We start from the raw sequence: 23,614 nt of genomic DNA on the forward strand, positions 1-23,614 counted from the left end.
GTGGCTTTATTCAGTTTTTCTTACAATACCATGCTGTAGAAACTCACTGTACACACAACAGTAACTCAGAAATAATAAATAGTATTTAAAATCATATTTAATAGTTACAGCACCAGTATCTAGTGGATACGGTTGATAAAGCCCACAGATGGCCAATGACATATTTTACAGTAAGTGTGTCTGAAGCATCTCATTCATCAAATGGTGACTTGGAATTTTAAAGGTAAATGTAAGAATAAAATGGCAAAGAAAATCAGTTTGCAGTAATACATCCAATATATCCGTGTTCATTTCTCGATGCCTCAAACAAGCCTCTAGTTTTTCACTGTTCTTGCCTCAGTTCAGATTTTGTGGTACTGTAAACCCCTCATGAAGCTCAACCTTGTACTTCATTAGAGCATTACACTTTTAATGGGTGCTGGACAAAGACACTTCTAACAGAGTCGTTACAAGGATTGAAATATTTTTTTTTTACATCAACTGGTTTCACGGTGTGATGTATTTGGTCTTCTGTTGTATCTACACATGTTTGTACTTCAAGCCTGTGGATGTTCTTGAGTTACACTGATGGAATCTTGAACATTCCACTCTCGACGTTTGTTCAGCTCTGAAAACGCTGCTTTGATGTCCACTGACACTTCTTCAGTTCCGTTTCTCCTCCCAAAGCATTCCTGAAAGGGAATCTGTTCTTTCTGGTGTTAATGGTTCTTGGGGTTGGAGGACTTCCCGTGAACCACAGGTCCTTGGCAAGCTGAAGTGTCACAGATTCCAGGTGATCCCTGGTGTCCTGGTCTGCCGGCTCTTCCGGCTTCTCCTGGCTCTCCTGGATCTCCAGGTGCTCCATCACGGCCATCTTTGACGATGCCATTCACGCCTGGCAGACCTGATGGCCACAGAGAAGAAATGATTAGAATAATAGAATGATTCGCAGGGAACTGAAAAGAAAAGAATCACACGTCTGTTGAATTATTGCTCTGAAAGCGACTCGATAGTCCACTTTAGACATTCTACTAACTATAAGTAACTCTGCAACTACATGTCAACTAGCAGTCATTAGAGTGTTAGTAGACTTTTTTTCGATGCTCCTCAAAGACATTCTGTAACTATGTTAACTTATTTTACGAACAAACTGCAACGTAACTAATACTCTAATGAGAGTTAGTTGACATGTAGTTGCAAAGTTACTATAGCCGCTTTTCCACCGAAATTACCAGGAACAATTGAACAACAAACAAACTATTTATTTGACTCTAGGTATGTTTTTCAACCCGTGGTCCACTCTGAAAAGAGAAAATGGTCAACTGGGGTCACACTTAATGTACTATTGAAAAGACTGTACATACCCTGGTCACCCTGGTCTCCAATGGGCCCTTCGATTGCTTTACCTATGGGGCCCTTATCACCTGGCTCACCGACATCCCCTGCAGACATGAGATACATAGAAATTCATATTGGAATGCATATATACAGTATATATTAATTCATGTTAGGATATCACATTGTTCCTGGGTTATACACATACAGTAATAACAAATAGTTTTTTTAAACAGTGTATACTCTGCTTGAAATTACACTCGTGGTATATTCTGTAGGTGCAGATAAAGCCTGTCCTGAGGAAATGTTGCCAACACTTTACAATAAGATTCCTTTTAATAACATTAGTTAACATAACCTAACAATGAAAAATCATTCTAAATCATTTAATAATCTTAGTTAATGTTAACTCTTTCCTCGCAAATGTTTTGAACCAAAAGTTGCCAGCCACCACCAGCATATTTGATCATTTTTACGAAACTTTCATGGCCCCCTTGAATATTTTGTTGTATGAATATCTAAACATCCAATATATCAAACCACGTGCTAAAAAAAGTACAACATGATCAGTCTCTCACCTCGAGGACCAGGATCACCCAGATCTCCTGGCAGTCCTCTATAGCCTGGCGGGCCAAGGGCTCCAGGGTGACCAATGGATCCAACTTCTCCTTGCTTTCCTGGAGGTCCAGCTGGTCCTGGACGTCCCACGGGACCAGGAGCCAGGGGTCTTCTCAGGTTAGCAGCTAGCTGAGCCATCTGATCTGTGGTGAACAAGATTGTAAGACAGGTTGCATCATGAAGCTTTTCATAAATGCAGTTTGGTAAATTTAAGGGTAAACAAAGGCTGTACCATCAATCATTGAGCCACACAGTTCCCTGATGTGCTGCTCACTAGCCAGTTTACCCTGCAACATAACCACAGCAGTAATCATTAGAACATTATAGATGCTATACACCCATTAATCATATTTCGGGTCTATAGCACAGTGCCATCATATATTGTCAGGCAGTTACGTACAGGGACACCAGTCTTTCCAGCGACCCCTGGAAAACCTTGTTCTCCCTGGAATCCCATTGGTCCTGGTTTTCCAGGTGGCCCTCTGCCTCCAATCTCTCCCTGTGGTCCGACGACTCCTTTGGCTCCCAGTTCACCACGCTTACCAGCCTATAACATGGAGGAAATTATTGTCCTCAGGTAGAAGCATAATACATTTTGCATTTGGTCCTAGATGCCATCTAGATTGAAACAGCGTCTCAGTCATTCCAGCTGTACAAGAAATAAGACATGTTCAACACCTACAATCAGGTCATAAGTTAGCAACTTGAACTCAACTATATATTACTGTGCAGCACCTGTAGATGTCAACTATGGATCCTTTTCATGGACTGTAATGATGCGTTTCCACGTTATCAACATCACAAATCTAGTAAAGTTTTTAATATTTTAAATTTTTTAAAAATGTAATACATATTTATAACACTATACTTTGTGTTATTTTACTTTGGCAGTAAAACGCATTAACGCTCGGAATCGCTCTGTGAAATTTTTGGGTATTTTTTTGAAAAACCTACTTTTTTGCGAACTAGTCCTAAGTTTTTAGGCCCCCTAGGGGCTGACAAAACGTTTGAAGTGGGTTGTCCCACTTTTACTAAAATGGCTATAACTTGTAAACGGAATGAGATATTTTCACCAAACTCAGCACACCTATGTAAGAGCTCATGCTGTGGTCGCATGAAAAAGGACGTGTCAACTGGCCACTCGGTGGCGCTATAACATGAAAAAAACATGAAAATGGCTATAACTACTTATAGTCCGATTGACTTGAAAATTGGCTTGCAGTGTCTTCGTCCGAGGGGCCACGACTGTCTATGAGGACATTGAAAAAAACATGGCCGCCATTGGAAACTGAAATTTGAGCAGCTATCAGACAAGGTTAATGGAGGACGATCTGAACTAAACTCACTGGGCCTGTTTGACTCACGGTCCTAGAAGACTGTGAGAAATTCGAAAGAAATCGACCACTGAGGGGCGCCTTCACGTTTTTAATGTGTGTTAAGGATCGCGTATCACACAATTTTCCACGGACAGCCACGACATTCATACCACATGGTAGAACTCCAAATTCTGAGCAACTTTGGACCGCCTCTGTCCATCGAATCACTCGTTAAATATTGGAGATTATTTCAAAAAACACATTTGGCAAACTAGTCCTAGGTTTTTGCCTCAACCTCGATAACTGTTGAAAAGCTTTAAAAACTATAAATTTCCTATGGTAAATTACCTGTATTGGCTGTAAATGGTATTTTCCATCTATGATCGAGATGGTTATAGGCTTGCTAATTAAAGCATTATACATTTTTACGCATGTGCTTAAAGGCCTTAAAGCGCTTGAACCTCGATAACTGCTGCTCACAGCTAATTTATTTTTATGACTTGAAGAAACTCTGTATGGAGCAGGCTGATGGTTCTTGATATGTAATATGCCAGCAATCATCTTGCATACTACATACAGTAGGTTGGATTAGATACTACATAGGATAGGTTCCTTACTTCTCTAATCCAGTCGCCATAGGTTACCATCTTTGATTCTTACCCATGATTCTTTTACTGTGCTCTTTGTATGTCATTGGCTTCGTTTGGAATGGCACACTAACATTATGCATGTGTTCTGTATGCATAGAATACCTGGACAATCTACTACATCTGCAACAATGCATTGTGCTCAGCTATGTCTCTGTTTTATTTTATTCATAGCAACATAATTTACCATGGCTGATAAATGTGGTAACATGGAAATAATAAATTTATTGTCAATGAAAATACATTAAAATATATACTTGAAAATAAAAAAAAAAAAGATTGCGAATCATATTTTGGTTTTAAAATAAAAATAAACAGGCAAATATGCAAATAATTATAATAGCTTAAAATAGGCAAATTTATAAAAAGAGGAAAAGAAAGATTTTCCTATTAAAAAGATGAGATCTCACCTCCCCTTTCTGGCCGACGGGACCATATGGACCCTGAAATAAGAGGAAACAGAGTCTGTCTCAGAAATGTTTACGTTCAGTGGAAATGAACAGAAGACTATTGAGACTTTCAGCTGAATGGGTCAAATGAATGTGATTATAAATGCATACGGGCTCTCCGTTCTCCCCTGGTAAACCATCACTTCCAGCAACTCCCTAAAACAAATGAGCACACGTCAGTATAGAAAAACATGTAGACGGTTCATTGATTTTCATCATATAGTTCCTCCAGCAGTTCTTACCATATCTCCTTTAGGCCCTCCAGCTCCAACTGGACCCTGAGAGAGAGAGAAAGAGAGAGAGATGTGTTTGAATAAAAAGCAAGCGAAAGTGTGTGCACTAGGTAGTTAAGCAAGCAGGTGTGTGTTGAGTGAAGAAGGCCTGAGAACACAGACAGGCTTTGTTCTGTCCAGAGCTCTGAACAGCAGGACGCTTTGCAGTCAGATCACCAGGACCTTTTTTTCACTATGTCTGTGATTAAACCAAAAACTAAACAATATATGTGAATGTGTTTGTTTGTCTCTGTATGCATCAGTATATGTCTGTGGCTTTTAGAAAGCAACTAGAAAGAAAATGTCATGAAAAACTTTGATGTTTGCTTGACAAAGACATTTTAAAATCGCTTTAAACGCGTTGAAGTTTTCAGGTTACAGAGGCCTCATGAAAAACACGGCTAACATCACTAGACATTCAGATGTTTATGCATCACTCACCCTCTCACCAAACCCGCCTCTGATTCCTGTTGGACCAGGCAGACCTGGATCACCTAGAGCTCCTTTAACACCCTGTATGGGAACAAAAGAAAAAAAACTGTCATTATTAAAATTCATAAAGTGGATCAGATGACAAAGATTTGACCCTGGGTGCGTGGCAGTCAGCTGTGTCAGGAGAGCAACGGTCGGGATTTTTGCTGAATAATAATTTCCGTTTACTATTACTAAACCCTATCATATACCTTCAGAACACTTATATAAGGTAAAGTTTTAGAATATAATATAAAGCTTTAGACAACACCATGTTTGCCGATTAATGACTGAATTTTCATCTGGGATGAACTATCCTTTTAATGGTTTGGCCTGAAATCATAGAACTTGTTCCTTTTTATTCCTTGGGTCATACCAAAGTCAAATGTAAAGTCATGTATGTTGGCCATTTTGAATTTGAAGTAATTGCCATGCCCTGAAGACACCTGAAAAGTTTGGGAATTTTCCAAATTCATAACTTTTGCTGTAGTTTGACTTCTTGGGTTGCAGTGCAAATACAATCATACCATACTTGTCATTGGGCATTTTGCATTTTATTAAAATATCCTTGTTGAAACACCTTCTACCACATTTTCTTAAGACACCAAAAATAATTCTGCTGTAAAAATAATTTGGTGTTACTGGTCACAATGAAAGCAATTTTATTATTACATTGCATGTTAATTCTACTTAGACACTTGATGTGAAATTACCAGAAATGTCAGATGTTTGACATTGGTTTGTTTGGTCCCTTATATGTGGCTGTATTTGTTGTTGTTGTTGTTGCTTTAAGGCCGCATTTACACAATTCCGATTTGTTGACCATTTTTTTTACGACCAGCTTACATCTTCTTTTAAAAGTGACCCATATCCAACATCTGCATTTACACTATGCACTCGTCAAAACAACCCAAGGTAGATGTACTGACCCGGAACAGCTTAGGCTGTAAGTAAAAATGGCGCAAATTGCAATGGACGCAGATTAAATAACTTTTACTATATGAACATACAATATGACTGACGAAAAAGACGAGACTGCAAGCCTCTACTACGAGCGTTCATGTTTGCGGTTGCCAGATGTCAAGGTTTTAAATCACCAAATTGGTGCTTTTCCTGTTAAAAGAATACATTTTCTGCCAGTGATTTACTTAATTTCAATTTCTTAATACTCAAATTCTTAAATGACAACAATCATTGTGATTATAACTTTGAGCAAAATAATCATTATTATCAGTTTAACAATTATGCAGCATGACAAAAATGCTGCATAATAGTTAAGATATTTCATGAGTTATACCACTGGACTTCACATGGAATCTCTTGTTTCTCTTTTGCTCACTTTTAATCCTTATAAGACGCATCATTTAATGTGGTAAAACAGAAAAATGCTCAAGATCATATATTTTTACTTGTCAAAATAACTAATTATTTTTCTGATTCTGTAAATAACATGTTATCTCATGGGTTTCAGTTTTTAAAAATTCAAATTTAACACAGTTTGCGCTTGTTAGTCAAGGTAAGGCACGTTAAGTTTATTTATATAACGCATTATCTACACGCCGGTAATTGTTTCCCTTTCATTTGTTCGGGCTTGTTGATTATAATGAATGACACTATAATTTATGTTTATTTTATACTTATATTTTTCACAGATGTTCCGTATACCATTAAATTTGAAGGATTTGTTGTGGATTGAGGGAAATAAAATACGTTTATAGTGTTTAGAACGTTTGCAAACATTTCATTTTATGTACCATATTTTACATTATTTATGTAATATCTGTGTTGTTTTTCTCTGCAATGCAATTTTGACTCTGTGTGACATATTCAGGAGCAACTTATTTTCCAGAAAATACAGTAATATGTGTGAACAATGAGATTTGACTGTGGGCAGAGACACCAATTATTCGAGTTTTCTTGTTGCACCTGACATTATCCCATAAAATATTACCATGTGCAACTTACCTGGAATCCTTTAACACCTTGGGGTCCAGTGTTTCCAGGTAGTCCAATGCCACCCTAATAAACAGGCAGATAAAGCATCATCACATGCCTTGAGCTTGACAAAGAACAACCACAAATTTTCTCCTAATCGTAGCACATGACATCAGCATCTTTCAGGATCAAGCTGTTTGACTTTCTGTAGCAACAAAGATACACCTCTAAATGAGCAGTCTGTCATGACATCACCATCACAGTACCAGTATAATACCATGCTATTGTATGTTATGAGCCAATCTTATATCCTGCAAATTGAGACAATTCATTCATAAAATGGAAAATGGTGGTTTTGTGGTGTCAAAATCAGTGAATCAGCAAAATGGACAGGACTCAACTGTTTAAAAAGCAATGGCTTTGTCTCCTGTTGTTACTTACAGCCACTCCTCTGGGTCCAGCCTCTCCTCTCTCTCCAGGGATGCCAATCTCACCCTGCGGGAGAAGTCACCTTCAGTAACCATCAATTGTGCATTACAGTGTATCAGCAGCCTTAGACGATCTTACTAAATGACCTGTCTAATTATATATACAGAATTCAAAAGTACAGTAAGACCAGCTGAAAATCAGCATGCATTACCATTCTACGGCTCTCAAAAACTGTTCATATCAGGTCATAAATCAGATACATACAGGTATACCTGGCTCTCCAGATGGTCCTGCTTCTCCCATCTTTCCTGGACTGCCCTGAATGGAGAAAGATGGTTGAATTATATACCATTTGAAGTTCAAATCTACCTCAGATGGTCTTCCAGTCTGATTCATTTAGAGTCAGAAACACCAGACCAAAAGAGACGTGATACCAGGAACAAAGTACCACAAGCAATATGTCAGCTGTCTGAAAGCAGCTTGAGGATGCGAGGCTTGAGACCGGAGGAAGTTTACCGAGGACGCTTGAGCTAGGAAACATTGAAGCATAAAGTCGTATTCCCTTCACATCCATTATGATTGTTTTACTTCATGTTTCACCTTTGCGGTTAAATGAACCACAAATTTCACATCCTTATTCTTGTTTTATTATATTCATTATACATTTCTTGATTAACCAAACTTCAACAAAATAAGCGCATGACTCTTTCATGCTAAGTGATGCTTGAGTGATCAGGGATATTCCAATTTCCAATTCCAAATACTTGTTCCATCAATTCTTCCACCCTCATTTCTGTCAAGGAGCTAAAACGCAAGGAAATGAAAAGAGGATGTACAAATAGGGAATTGAGAAGCACCCTAGGTCGGACCTTTTGGAGCTTATTTATTAGAGTTGCAAAATTCAGCTCTTTCGCCCCATCTCCAGCTTTATAGGCTTGAAGAGTAGAGCGGACACAGATTATGTTTTCTCGCTTTTCTAGGAGAACCATGTTTAATCCTTACACCCTGCTTTGCAAGGGCTTAGGCACAGAGTATGGACTAACGTTAAGAACGAGAGTTGCAGTTGGTCTAGAGTGATGCCGTGGTTCAGCATGCTCCTCTGGAGCTTAGGTCTAGGGTCGGATTGATAGAATTGCTATACAAACCCTATATTATCATTCATGGCCCTCTCCTGAGGGAGAATTGGCACAGGAAAGGAGCAGGTTTTGGTTAAAAGAAAAACAGGGATCTGAAACTGCTGCTTTTGGCAAACATACTTGTTGGCCATATGTCTGAGGACATCCTGCCCCCCAAGATAAGAGTGGCATTGGTAAGTGGCTGTGGGTGGAGGTAAATTGATTTTGGCATCTCTCTTGCTCTGCTCTGATATCCTGAAAGTATCTTTTTCCAGGATAGAGCTATATTCTCCCCTATGTTAGGGTCTAAAGTAGAATTGTTCGCTCCCCTGTGGATGGGTTGCTTGGCAGATAATCCCTTAGGGAATTATGATAGGCAGTCCGCAAGCATCCCTCTATTTCGTTTGCTTCCCTCCCCAACTATTGTTGGGTTTTGAAGTAGGGATATATGCTCCCCTTTGGATAGATGCTTTGATTGGGAAGTTCCTTCACTCAACTCAGGCCTTTAAGTAGGGCCTAAGCTCCTCTGTGGCTTCCTTGGGGTATAGAGTCTGGTGGATGAGAGTTATTGGGCAAACTGCAGTATGTCCTTCTCTTGTTTGCCTCCCTTCCTGAATAATGGTAGGGACGTATGATTGGCTTACTTGGATGGCAGTACTGAAGGCTGTAGCTTGGTCATTATGAGCTACATATTAGAAAAACAAGTACTTGTCCACTCCTTGTCTATGCTTTTTTTTTTAAGACCCTGCATGCTCCATTTGGTAGGCTGCTCCCTAAGAGTCTTCTCAGGCAATATTGCTGAGGACCTGGCAAGGCATACCAGAACATAGCCCTATTTCCCCTTATAGCTCTGCTCTTGGAGCTTTGGACTGAGGCCTGTTCCTCAAGGGAGGGAGTAAGGTTGTACCAGCCAGGCCTTCCCTTGCTATGGAGCTAAGACGCTTGGTGGTTTTTACCTAGCGCCTGGGAATATTGGCTTAATAATTTTTTTTGCAAGTCACACAGGATGTGCCCTTGGGGTTCATGCGTTCTTGACTCCAGCTTTGTTCTGTAGAGTCATTTAATGCTATGCCTACTATGTTTGTGCATATTCACAGCTTAGTGAGGCAGGCACTCCTTTAGCATGGCATAGTGAGTATTGGTTCCCTATAGTGTCAACACCAAGACGCAGCATCCAAGTTCCACTTAGAAAGGGAACATCTCAGGTTGCATATGCAACCAGGTTCCCTGAGAAGGGGAATGAGATGCTGTGTCTCACTGCCATGCCTCGGGCTTGCCTGAACATCTCCTTCAGACAAAAGAGTTGATGACGTGTAACTCAGGTTCCCTTTTATACTCAAAGGCGATCCAATATGACGTCATGGACTGCCGTCTGCCAATGATTATTAGCGTTGATGCAGCAAGATTAGCAAGATGCAGGGCAGTGGAATAAAAGAATAAAAAAATAAAAGAACTTCACCCGTGAGACACTGCAAAAGATGCAAGTGCAAAGGGCAGACACATCCATCTAGTGCAAGTTCACATAGAAAAACTGAGCTGATTTCTTCCCCCTCTTCAACTCTTCAAAAGCACTGCACATTTTGTACATCTCGCATATAAGAGACCAGATTCAGTTCACGCAGGTCTCTGATAACAAGCTGAGGATCTGAATCAGGTTTGTAAACATTTGCAGCTGTTCAGATGCTCCATCATATATGCCTATCAAGAAAAATGCCTTCTGCTGACTCTAAATAATCATAAACTGATTATTTTTTACTGTTAATACAGCTATTAATTGCCTTATTATCATGTAAATTGCAAATAGATTGATATACTTACCACTCCTCCTTTGGCACCTTTTGCACCAGCTTTTCCTGGCAAACCCTGAATTATACACAAACACGTGCTGTGAGTTGTACAATGATACAAAAAAACAGTGCACAATGCTACTGAGGTAGTTACTCAAATGTTATTATCAAACAGAACAACCAAAATGATGTCCTAGGTGAATTAAACCTTTGCAGATTCAAAAACAAGCAAAGATGAATGACAAAAGATCACATAAATTACACTATTTCTTATTCATATTTTATTTGTCATATAAATATTTAATCTGTGTGCTTAGCTTTTCAACAGTGTAATGGATGATAATACGTACAGGCAGACCATTAGGTCCTTTCTCACCAGGTACTCCAGGTCTACCAGCATCCCCCTATGAACACAAACATACACCATCAGCATCACTGTTGTTTGACACAGAGAAAGAAAGCTTAGACGTGTCTTAGCAGAAAACAATTACCTTTTCACCATCTAGTCCTTGAGTCCCATCCTTCCCATCCCTGCCAGGGATGCCCTAAGATCCACAGAAAGCATTATTATAGGAAAATATAACGGTCATCATAACGGCCTGCAAATAATACATTTCCTTACAGGTTCGCCTTTAGGTCCTGCACCTCCAGGTACTCCCTTGGGGCCTATTTTTCCCTATTGAGAGGATGACATTGACAATATTACAGAAATAAAGGCTTAGAATATAAACTACACTAAAAAAAAAAGAAGGATCTACAAGTGACTACATCTAACAAGTAATACGATGACAACATTTTCTTACTATCTCTCCTTTGGGCCCTCTGAAACCTTGAGGTCCTTTTTCACCAACATCACCCTATGGAAAAGATACACACATCAAACTTTTATTGATGAGATTCGCTACTGTCAAGACAGTGCAAAAATTATTTTATTGTACTCCATGGTATAACAGCAACATACACATTTATGAGAATAATGTGCAAACTTTAAGTAAGGAGTGATGAAACACTCACGGTTTTTCCAATGATGCCAGCAATTCCAGGTATTCCCCTGAAACCAGGCAATCCCTAAATAGAGAAGTAGAAGTGATGAAGGGCACAGCTGTTTGGAAAATCAATCTGAATCAATGTAATAAAATGTGAGCTGAAGTCATGTGTAGTGTGATGTTTCTGAGGTCTTACTCTGTCTCCTACTGCTCCTACTGGACCCTGCAGCCCCCTCAGCCCTCGAGAGCCCTTCAAAGACCCAGTGGAAACAAAATAATGAATGGAAGGAAAAAACAAGCTCCTAAAATTATGGCATTTCCCACAACACACAATACTGTCCACGTCAGACACTTTTGAAGCAGTTGTAAAATACAGTAGCCGATGGGGATGCGCCGATACCGATACTTTCATTTTTGGTACTTGCCGATATCGAGTACCAATACCTGTATTTTCATTGCATTTTTAATTTTTAAAAATATTGGGCATAGAAATCAAAAGTATATGAATCAAATTAGCAAATAGATATTTCCTTCAGTTATTTTCACGCCTAATTATGCCTGTTAAAATGTATTGTAGGAGCTACTGTTCATATTATTGCTCTATCATATTTTATATTTAATTTAATAGCACAGTGAATATTTAGAGCTGCTCCAGCAGGGCTCAACCAGTCAAGAGCAGTGAGTGATTTTCTCTTTGTCTTTTGTTGTTTGATTAACATTAAATCAAAGACTGGAGTAGGTATATTAGGCTGCTGTCACTTTAAGAGCTGCACGTATCTAACATACTGTTACACATGTGTTTTCTTTCTCATCTGTTTATGTTCACTTAAGACATAACAGACTATGTTTCATTTTGACATAATTTTGTGTGAATTTGTCCATTCAAGTGCAAGAAGACATGAAACAGAACTCGTTTTAACAGGCTATTCACGCACTGTCTGAGAGGCAGCTTTCTGGGCGCACGCTTCGGATGTTTGTGCACAGAAAACGCCTTGAAAACGTGATTACTTGTACATACGATTTAGTTTTAATCCAAATGTCACGTGTGCTGAGTGAGCAATCAGAAATCATGAGCAACAGAAGTGCGCTCTCTTTCTCTTTACCCTCAGTTAATGTTATTAATATGCTCCTCGTTTTACTTTCTTTGCTACTGCCAAATCCGTCCAAATTAGTTTCCAGAGATGTCTGTAAATAAGGGACACAGTCCGCGTGTTTCACTTATCAGCTTGCGCGTAGCAGCTATAGCGTGAATATTTAATTTGTTTAATATTCTGTTAATTAGATATTTACTTCAGAGACATTCTTCTCTGATATCTCCATTGTGCTTTATGTTTGCTCTGTCTGGACACAAACACTACACAAGCTGCGTCGGTTATTGGTATTGGAGCATTTTAATGAGTATGAGTGCGAGTACACGAGCACAGTATCGGACTCTATATTGATACTGGTATCAGTATCTATGCATCCCTATTAGCTGAAATAGGACACTTAGGAAGTGGCCATTGTACAAGATTCATTGATTGGCAATTGTCAACAGCCATTAAGCGATTTACTGTGATCATATTCTCTTCTGTTCTGTTATTTTCTTCTATACAGATCTATTTAAAACTTGTCTCTTTTATTAAATTGCTCCATTTTATAAAAGCAATAAACAATGAGATGTTTGATTTTACTAAAGTACCAGTTGTAAACCGTGCTGACCACTAATATTATCAGATTACCCTAGGGTCTTCATACCAGGTGTCAACCAGGCCGTAACCACCACAGACATTGAGGGAGACAAGCCCCACCCCCACCTACACAATAATCGGATATGGCCAAATTGTCCACCCCAATATTTGATATTCTTGATGCCGCACTCTATTACTCTCAATAGCTGTTTCCATCCAAAGTTGCGAAATTAACGTGCGCAAAATTGGAATACTGCATAAAACATTTGCGAATAAAGCAGTGATTCCATCCAGTGAGTCGAAGAAAAAAAAAATCTTTAAACGAATGGAAACATAGCTACTGTTGTTAGGATGATTTAAAAAAAAAAGGTTTAAAAGTTAAATTTTTAGGCTGCTCTGCCTCAGCGGTCTAACAGCATTCATCACTGTCACAATGATTGAGATAATTATTCAAATCAAAGAAGGCGGGCCTTACTGTTCACAGGAGACGCGTATGAATTCCAGCACAAAAGCTTCAGTTTTAACGGTGAAAGAGTGGGAGGTAAGATGCAAAGACTTAAGCATTCAATATTTGAAACTATTTTATAAAAGAATTGTTAAACGACTAATGATGCAAACTATTGCCTTTTTGGCAATTAATAATAGCCTATCATTTACATAATTCATGTAATGTAATTCGTAACTGAATTTGAGAGACAAGAAACATTAACAGAGCCATTTTCGGAATATTAGGCCTAAGATTAAAGGCCGTGACACACCAAGCCAACACCAAAAAAACTGAAGAAACGATGAAAGTTGACTGTGTTGTCACCTCGCGTCGACTGTGTCTCGGCCAAAAAGCTGCACTTGAATACACCACAAAGACTACAGGCGACTGCCAACTAGCACATGCGTTCTGAATCTGTGTGTAAGGAAATAACGGTCTATTTCAGCAGGTATCAATTCTGTGAACTGCTGAACTGCAGATGAGAGCCAGACTACAGCCGACGTGTGGAACACACCGCAAAATCTAGCCTGACAGACGCTCACCATTGGCCCCGTGTTGGGGACGGTTGACCATCAGTGTGTCACGGCCCTTAAGAATGAATGTGTGCATATTTATTTGCAAATACTTCAAATTGATTACAATAAATTCTAGTCTAAATTCTGCTATCTTTTTCTTTATTCTCTTTAAATCTCCCCCTCCCCCAAATGTTCAAGACACGGTTACGGCCTTGCCTCAAAGTCTTGCTAAGTGCAGCGTGTCTAGCTGAGGTAAGACGGGTGTGCATTAGTCCCACCTGTAAACCCACGGTCCCTGGGATTCCCGGAGGACCAGGCGGGCCCTGATCACCCTGATGGAAAGATACAGCGATAGAAACACATTACAACAAGCTGTTTTCTGCTTCAGTTTCAATCTGTAAAGTTTCAACGCAATTTCTGGACATAGTGTTTTAATGTGTTAGAAGTGTGGTAAAATCTCACCTTCTCACCATCTTTCCCCAACTCTCCCTTGCTTCCTTTATGACCTGTATGACCCTAAATGAAAACACAGAAGCAGCTCAGCAATCTGTGATATCTTTTGCAATGAGAGACAGATGTTTTATCATGTCGTGTTGTTGAGATCAAGTACCTTGAATCCAGGCATTCCAGGCGGTCCAGGAGGACCCGGAGGACAGATGGCCGGACACTACAAACAAGACAATGATGCAATCAATCTGCATGCAAAGAAAAACAAGACCGCTGAAGATTTATCCTCCCTAATAAGACAACATTAACTTTCTTCAGACGCAATAGTCAACGGGATTTTGAAGGAAGCTAAAATAAAGATGTGTGCTGAAAATGGGATCACACATACAACAGAACTCTCAACGCACACAACAGACCGCACATGTAAAGATGGATGTGTGTATGCTGTGGTTTTCAGGCAAATCTTAACTTACCAGCAGATCTCCATTGCCTTCAGGAAGAGTTCCTGGAAGTCCCTAAAAGAAAGAGGAGGATACATAAAATTGCATTATTCAAATAAAATAAATATGTTTCTGCACGTTTAGTTTGAGATGCAAGTACTTACAGGAGGTCCATCTAAGCCTGGAAGACCAGGAAGTCCTGGAAGACCCTCAAGCCCCTACAACCAATCACAGACCTGCGTCACTGATCAAGGTACCCATATGTGTGGTTTTCATGTGTTCTAGTAGATCAATAACAAAAGAACGACAACATATTTTTGCGAAAACCAATGAGCTGACACTCACCGGCGGCCCCTGAGGTCCTGCTCCACCTGGAAGCCCATTCTCTCCAGCAAGACCCTAAGATCAGAAAACACACACACACACAAGAGGAAATGCTTGCTGAGTATCCATGCTGGATAATAAATGCCCATAAACCAACTAAGGGCCAGTCCAGAAAGCGTGAATACTAGGCCCTGGGCTCAAGGTGGCTGCACATGAACTGAGACAGCAGGGCCATCATTCGCATTATTCTTCCTCTTATTCTTGTTTCTGACAGGCTGTACTCACCGGAGCTCCTGGTCTGCCTCTGCCCTGAGGATGACAAGAGAAGAGATCTCATGACAAGTCCTTGGCATGTTTGTCATCATGACACCATGCTGCATTTTTGCTGATGTTTTGAGAGTGCAAGTAAGTTTAAGAGTGTAAATGATGGTGGTTTGTATGAATAAGAAAATTATGGTGTCGGCTCCAATTGTTTCTGAGACTTTCATATGATAAAGAAGCTACATTTTTCAGGTGTGACTGGAAAGTTGTTTTGGTCCTGTGATTGAAATGTCACATGACTGTGTTTACTGTGGATTTACTCATGCTTGTCACATACAGGGGGTCCATCTGGTCCGGAAGGTCCTGGGTCTCCCTACAAGAACAACAAGATAGTATGGCTGTCAAGCGATTAAAATTTTTAATCCAATTAATTACACAATGTGGTGATTCATTAATCTAATTAATCACAAATTAATCACACATCAAATGTGGCTGACAAATTACCCCGAAAGATCATATAAAGTCATTATTGTGTTAAATGACAAAAAGCATCAAATGGACATTATAAAAGGTAGATTTAGATTTTGTTTTTTTATTTGATTCAACATAGAATTTATTAAACATAAACTTTTAGGCTTCGATTGACCATATGCACGGATCTTCTTAAGAACTTCCGCAATAATATACGCCAGTTGGAAAACTTCCGGTGAAATGTCACTTGTTGGTGTGTCGGTCTCTTCAATGTCCTGAAGTAGCTTTAACAGCATCAATAGTGTAATACTTAGTTTATAATATAGTCAGAATATAGTCACTTAAATAGACAGGCCTAGCATTAATTTAGTTATTTAAACGTAAGACGACATAAAAAAAGACGCGTCTCAGTGTTCCTCCTCAGCAAAATTCAATTCGACCATCAGTTTTCACACTTTCATGTGAAAAAAGCATCAACACACTGTAAATTACAGATGTATTGCGCACTTTAGTTAGATTCATTGAATAAAATGTGAGTTTTTACAAGTGTGCCAAAATCATGAGATTTTGTACTTCATATTTTACCATGACAAAATGTATTTTTAAACCTAGAGATTTTATAATGTTTAATATTTATTCAAAAGCGAAACTGAGTGAAAAACTATTACAGGAAATGGCTAATATGAGCCAATAAATGGTCCTCTGCCGCCATCTGCTGGTTATATGGTAATTAACTTTTTTATTTTTAAATGAAAGTGTTTTTTATCAAATTATGTATTTCCTACATATTGAAATGTTCGGTTTTACAAATGGGGACAATCCCAGAAGGATGAACAAATAATGTTTGTGATCATCACATTAAAAATAACATTTGAAGTGCTGGAAAAATGTTGCATGTGCGTGTCTAATTACAGACACTGCGTTTCTTATTCAAACGATCTCATTAGCTTCGTCTTTATTGCAATCAATAAAACTGGTTTATTGGCAAATTAGGCAAGTGTGATAACTGCATTAAAATATAAACACAGAATTAAAAAGACACCATTGATGGTTTTGCGTCGATGTACAGCGAGTACAGAATGATCAGCTAACAGTTCACCTGGAAATGCCCAAGCTGACTTAATGAAAACCAGGAAGTAATCGTCCATACTGTTCATGAGGGCGAGTAAATGATGACAGAATTTTCATTTTTGGGTGAACTGTTAATGTATTTTTTTATTAATGCAAATATGAAATAATTTTTTTAATGAAATGATACTCTAAATAAGAAACTAAAACTGCCAGTAGATGGCACTAAATGTCTAAATGAGTAAGTCATTGAGTCATTCCTTCATTCATTCATTCAAACAGCTGATTCATTCAGGAATGAAGTAAACGGCTCTCTTTATGAATGGTCCATTGAATTACTGGTTCACCCGATTGATTCGCTCAAAATAGGATTCGTTCAGAAACGAAACACTGCTGTGTGTTGCTCAGAGATGCACAACAGTTCTGCTCTGGCTTTATAGGTAATATTTTCAATGTCAAAATTGAGCAAAAGCGGAAAGCATTGTATCTAAAATATAACACAATATATTAACTTCTTATTTATTAAACTGTTATAAATCAATATCACATTAGCACTCCTGTTATTCGGGACAAAAACAGCACTCATGTGATATTGCGCTTGTTACTGGTGTGATATTGCTTAACTATATCAGATGATGTAAATTTGAGACAAAAACTCATACAAGGGCATTTTTACCCTGATATCTTGAATTTTAGGGTCATTCTGACTGCATACTATAGGCTTCATCACACAGTGAGTTGTTGCCCTACTTTAAGTTCATCAACTGTATGAAATGTCAAATGAACTACGTAGGTCTGGGGCGGGTGCGTTAAATCATTTTAACGTGTTATTTTCCCCATAACGAATTAACACATTAAATCGATAGCCCCACAAAATAGTAATAGTAAGTCTCAGTTGGCAACAGAAGACAGAAACTTTTTGTCTCCCAATGATGGAACCACCCCAAACTCACACCGTCAGAACTGACCGACACGCTCTTGCAAACAGAGACAACACTATAGTTGTAGGCAGTGGTGTAGCAGACGAGCATGCACTGCAGGGGCCCCCCAAGTGTTGGGGGCCCCCTGGAACATGATTTCTACCAAGGGGGGCCACTATTTGCGGTTCACAGGGAGGCCCCGTGGATTTGTGCTACATCACTTGTTGTAGGCCTGATCATGCACCGTAGAAAAAGACACTACCACTCTCTCATGATCACTGGCTCCATCTCCACTGCACTCACTAACACAAGCAGCACATTCATTCTGACTACACACACTGGTCTTTAATACTGGTCACTGCAGCTTTTACTTTTACACATTTTACACTGTTATAAAATATCACATGAACTTCCCAATACAGAGCTCACTGCTATCAGTCACACAGAATGATGGTGATTTCTGCTGATTCTAAGGAACTAATTAAAAGAAAACCTGTGGAGGGAAGACTTTACATTCCAAGCTGGATTAGGGGCAATTCATCTGAAGTCACCTGATTCTCATTAAAACTGCCATAAGGATCTGCTAGTGGCGGCACACTGTGCTGAGCCCACGATATGAAGAAACCATTTACGGCCACACAATGTTTGAAAATCAAAACTACAAAGGAGTCTTTAACAGTAAGAGATTCAGAGACAAACACTACAGTAGAGCTTTAAAAAAAAAAGTGGGTAACGGGTTATGTTAAGGTGTGGAGAGACTCATTTTACTCAACTCTTAAAAAACTGAGTCACTTACTGCTGCTCCTGGGGGTCCATCTTTGCCAGCTGGACCATCCGGACCGGTCAAACCCTACAGGACATGACATTTTCATAATCAGCAGCCAATTATTTAGTGCTTAAATGTTTTCCTTTATATAAATGAGGTTTAAAATATCCCCCAGAGTTTGAGAATGCTGCTTACATCAACACCAGGGAGGCCAGGCAGTCCCGGGCTCCCTGCTGCGCCAGGGGCACCCGCTTTTCCTTTCGGCCCCTGCCATCAAAAGAGAAACTGATTTAAAACAGCCTCTTGGACAATATGATCTGTGTATCGATTTATATGTTTTTTATTGCATCTTCACAAAAAAGCTTCACGTTTAGTCTTCGAGAGGGAATGGTGTAATGTAGTTTGTCTGCTGTCCTCACTGGACGGGCTCAAAACATGACACTCGAATCATTACTGATACAAAATCTACAGAGAAGCATTGCCAGACAAATCATCAGAGACACATCCATTTCGGCATCTTTAGCATTGTGAAAGTTAAATGCATGAGCAAAGTAAATCAGTGCTTCATGAGAAGATCTGACACACAACACATCCAGAGATACTCACAGGCTTTCCAGGAAGTCCAGCAGGGCCAGGTTTACCCTGCAGAGATATCAGTTTCTCAATCAGAACTACATTAGACACACATCTACAGTCATATTGTATGAACACAGGTTGTGTTGGACAGTGCTCTGAGCATGAATAACCCTGAGAGGAGCGTGTGGAGAGAAGGAGAGCGACGCTGGAGGGGGTTGGGGAAACTCTAGACGAGTGTGTTTGATTCAAAGCTGAATGAATAGGCTCTCTGTCACTGCACTGCCACAGCCTGCGCTAAGCAGATTTTCGTTTACTGAGGAAACATTCACAGCTTTCATCGTTTACATGCGTAAATTCCTGAGAGTTTTTCCTTTAACAAGCGATAGACTGTAAAGACGCACAGCTTGTCTAAACAGTCCTAGCCATTACTGCGCATACTTGCAATATAATGATGTTTCGAAAATTAAATAATTATTTTTCCCTGACCTTGCCTATTTACATAATGAAAATCTGTTGAATCTGTCAAAAACATAAATGTTTAGAAGCTTTTCTTTTGTTCTGTTTTTAACCTAAAATGTGAAGCAAATACAAACGGATAAAAGGAATGGAATACATGTACATTTTATGTGTCTATACTCACATCGATGCCATCTTTCCCTGGGGGTCCGGGTGGCCCTGGCGCTCCAGGTGCGCCACGAGTACCCGGCCTCTCCTAGAGACATAAACACAGAATCAAGAATGAGAATAATCAAATAAAGAAATCATACTGGTCATGTAAAAAGAAAAGAAAAAAATCCCTCAGGTGTCAGCTCTCAGCTCTCCTGTCTAAACACAGCTAAAATTAAAAGCTAAAATTAAGTAGGAACTAACTGGTCACAAAGTGGCAGTTTTATATATTCAGGCAGAAATGAGCACAAATGAAGTGAAATGAGTGAGGTGGGCAAACACCGCGAAGTTCTCACAAAGATGCCATTGTGCGACGATCACGTTACACTGTGAAAAAAAGTTTAGTAAGGTAACCTATGTTTTCCTCACGTTGTAAAATCTAAATTATGAGATATATTCAAGTAAGATATCTGACGTTCACTTTAAGTTACAGCAACACATCACATTGAAGGCTCAGGTAGAAATCGATGCAGTTTTACTCTTACAACGCATACATTAAAGTTACTCCACAATGCATTGAAAGCGTTTATGAACGAAAAAGTAATACAATTATACTTTCATGATTTTTACAAACTCGTTAGCTACCTACGAATGTTAACTGTTTCCACAATGCTCTGGGTATTATTATAGGCAGCAATTAAATATGGAGATGAAGAGACCAAGCAATGAGCAGAAGCGGCAGGTGAATAGTTGAACTCCGGTCGATCAATCGCATCTCTTACCTGGGCGAGTGACGATGTTAACAGCTGGAACAGAAAAAGTAAATGAAGCGCTGAGAACACGGCCATGGCTCCTGTCCTCCCCTCAGTCCTGTGCCCTGTGCTGGATGACTCTCAGTATGATTGCAGATAAAGGGGCAGCGCTCAGTCCGGCGGAGGGGGTGGACATGAGCTCAACAGAGACGGATCTCGCTGCGGGACATGCTCAGAATTCCACTGTTTACTGTAGAGCTCACTCATCATCATCAGCTGCAACCCATCCGAGATGAAGAGGGAACACCCCATCATCGTCATCCACAACATCAATAATAATAATACCAATAATAATATAAAAAAAAAATAATAAAAAAAATCAGAACAGTAAATACTAATTTCAACACTAATATGGCTGTCTCATTTTGCATTCAACCGCAATTCTGACAACCGCAGGGAAAAGAAGTTTCTAAACAAATTTTCTTTACAAATTTGGGAAGATAGTATTTTTATAAGGGGAGATGCAGTTCTTGTGGAGCAGCATTCACCGCGAACTGAACCGCAATAATGAGGCGTTTAACACTAATCCGGATACATTTGAAAACACGAGTGTTTCCATCTGCATCCGAATTAATGTGGACAGCCGAAGACACTGAAATCACCGGATCATGCGCTGTTAATGCCAGATCAACAATCACCTGTATGACCTTTACACACAGAAAGTAGCCTAGTCCAAATAGAATTCCCTCTTTTCGACATCCACCACAGACATAAAGTTGGGGAACACAACTATTTCTTAAAATATAAATTGTGTATTTAAAAAAAAAAAAAAAAAACTTTTTAATGTAAATGTACATTTTAAATCTATATTCACAATTTAACCACTTTTTGTGCTAAAAATGTTATATTGTTGCAATTACATCAGTGGGGTCAATTCACAAAGGCTAGGCTTATGTTTAGACTGCAGGCAAATCAGTTTTTTTTTTCCTCAAAAAGAAAAAAGAGCAATTCCAGAGCAATTCCAAGAGGGTCCTCGCACTAATTAGATCTTTTCAGGCAGACTGTCTGCACTATTAATTGCAAGTGATCAAATAAAATTTGCGTGTCCAGATATAACCAAACTATCTGTATGGGTTGCTATGGTAACGACGTAGGCGTACCCAGCTATGTAACAAGGCTTTCAAAAGGGATGCAGGAAAAATGGAGGTGCATCATCTCTCCAAATAAGCGCCCTGTCGAGTCGCGGCGCAGAACTCCTCCGTCGCACAAGAAAAAGGACACTGGTATAATATTGTGATGTTCCGTGCTGTAGTCACGACCGCAATCATTAGACATACAATTTGAATACCATATGAATAATTCCAGCTTTTCCGTGTCCAGTTTGACATTGTGTCGAGTTAAGAGTGACGCAAAAGACAATTTGAAATCCGATCTGTGCAGCCAGAGCGTACAGACTGAGACACACCTGTAAAATCTGTTTAGAATCGCATTTCAAACCACTTACAAATGTGGTTTGAATCAGATTTGAAAAATCAGATTTCATGTTTTGTTCTTTTTATTGTTCTTTCTTTTTTTTTTTTTTTTTTTTTTTTTTTTTGCTCTCCAGACTTTCAAAAACCCGCCTGGATAAAATCTAGATATGCAAAATAAATAAATAAATAAATAAAAATACTGCTGTGCATCTTGACATATGACACTGATCTATTTAGAGATATGTCAGAGCAAGTTGCTTTCAGTTAAAACAGTTCAAACATGCATTTTAGTCTGGGACTAGCTTAAGCCTCGTCTGTGAAACCGGGGTCAAATTTCATAAGGGGCTTTCGTACGGGAGGAACCTTTTCATAGTTCCTAGAACTATTGGCTGAATTACCCGGATTTTGCCGTGTTCGCACCGCAGGTCAGCAGAAGGGAAAGCTGTCCCAGGAAGTGCCGTGTCCATTAGGAGTCAGAGCCCATTCTACTTGTGGCATGGCTGCCACTTCGGCTTTGGCACACGGTACTTCATTAGCAGACATGTATAGCTGTAGGCTGGGCTATGCCCAACATCTTTGCGAGATTCTACAATCTCCAAATGGAACCAATTTCATCTCGAGTTTTCAGTAACATCGAGTAAATCTCGACAAACTGGTTGGGTGTAGTGCTTGCATTTGTGCCTGTCCCCTTTTCAAAGGTGACAAATGTGCGCTATTGTGTCTAGTTCAGTTCCCCAGGAATGGTGAACCCTAGACTACCCTTTTCCATCATCTTAGAACCATTTCACTGTTCAGTTCCCCTCTTAGCGAACCCAGTGTCATCCCCTTGACAGCAGTAGCTCTGCCACCGGTCACTGTGGGTTAGGTAGTCTCTCCTCTTAGTGGAGCCCACCACAGAGATCTTCCCTTGGTAGTACTCCCCACTGGTGAGTTTTTAGGTGTATTTACCACATGACACCTCCCTTCGGGTAGGATGTGGTCTCCATAGCATTCCTATCCCTTTGGGGAAAGAGTATGCTTCCCAACATTGACAACCAGGTTGTAACGCGACTGTTTATTTTCAAAAGCTATATGCTTCTGTTTTAAAGAATCAGAAGAGGCCCTCAGCCACAGTGGTCATTTACCATGGGCACTGGAGGGTTACTAGTCAGTGTTGCTGCATTTGTTGTTGGCACGCAGTCGCTTGCCCACATTTGCACCGCATTGCCTCGTGACACGGTACAGTAGTTGTGGCGTTTAGTATAGGGACCCTCATACTGTTGTTATGACACGCGTCGTAGTGAACGACAGAAAGGGGACGTCTCAGTTATGAATGGTAACCCTCGTTCCCTAATGTACGGAACGAAGACGTGTGTTCCTCAGGCCACAACTCTGTACTGATCGCTGATGTGACCGAGATCCTACCTCGGCTCCTCAGAACAAAACTGAAGTGCATCTGCACACAGATGGCCTTAAATACCCGTATGCACAGGCGTGGACTTGCATGCAAATTTTGCACGC

General features: G+C 39.7%; 1 protein-coding gene across 1 annotated transcript; it reads right to left on the bottom strand.

The window, feature by feature from the left end:
• Positions 1 to 79: 79 nt before the first annotated feature.
• On the bottom strand, positions 80 to 22,239 carry col9a3 (collagen, type IX, alpha 3). Its single transcript, XM_051880879.1, has 32 exons — positions 20,673 to 22,239; positions 19,925 to 19,996; positions 19,315 to 19,350; positions 18,904 to 18,975; positions 18,739 to 18,792; positions 15,821 to 15,856; positions 15,508 to 15,531; positions 15,244 to 15,297; positions 15,063 to 15,116; positions 14,932 to 14,973; positions 14,622 to 14,678; positions 14,474 to 14,527; positions 14,290 to 14,343; positions 11,536 to 11,589; positions 11,368 to 11,421; positions 11,157 to 11,210; positions 10,976 to 11,029; positions 10,845 to 10,898; positions 10,704 to 10,757; positions 10,385 to 10,429; positions 7,716 to 7,769; positions 7,464 to 7,517; positions 7,053 to 7,106; positions 5,058 to 5,129; positions 4,587 to 4,622; positions 4,456 to 4,500; positions 4,306 to 4,338; positions 2,333 to 2,479; positions 2,165 to 2,219; positions 1,893 to 2,075; positions 1,344 to 1,421; positions 80 to 883 (listed from the first exon to the last, which is right to left on the bottom strand). The coding sequence occupies exons 1-32, from the start codon at positions 20,736 to 20,738 to the stop codon at positions 699 to 701; spliced, it is 2,040 nt and encodes a 679-aa protein (XP_051736839.1). The 5' UTR covers positions 20,739 to 22,239; the 3' UTR covers positions 80 to 698.
• Positions 22,240 to 23,614: the final 1,375 nt, after the last annotated feature.

This window comes from Ctenopharyngodon idella, chromosome 22 (genome assembly GCF_019924925.1).
Source record: "Ctenopharyngodon idella isolate HZGC_01 chromosome 22, HZGC01, whole genome shotgun sequence".
NCBI classification, from domain to species: Eukaryota; Metazoa; Chordata; class Actinopteri; order Cypriniformes; family Xenocyprididae; genus Ctenopharyngodon; species Ctenopharyngodon idella.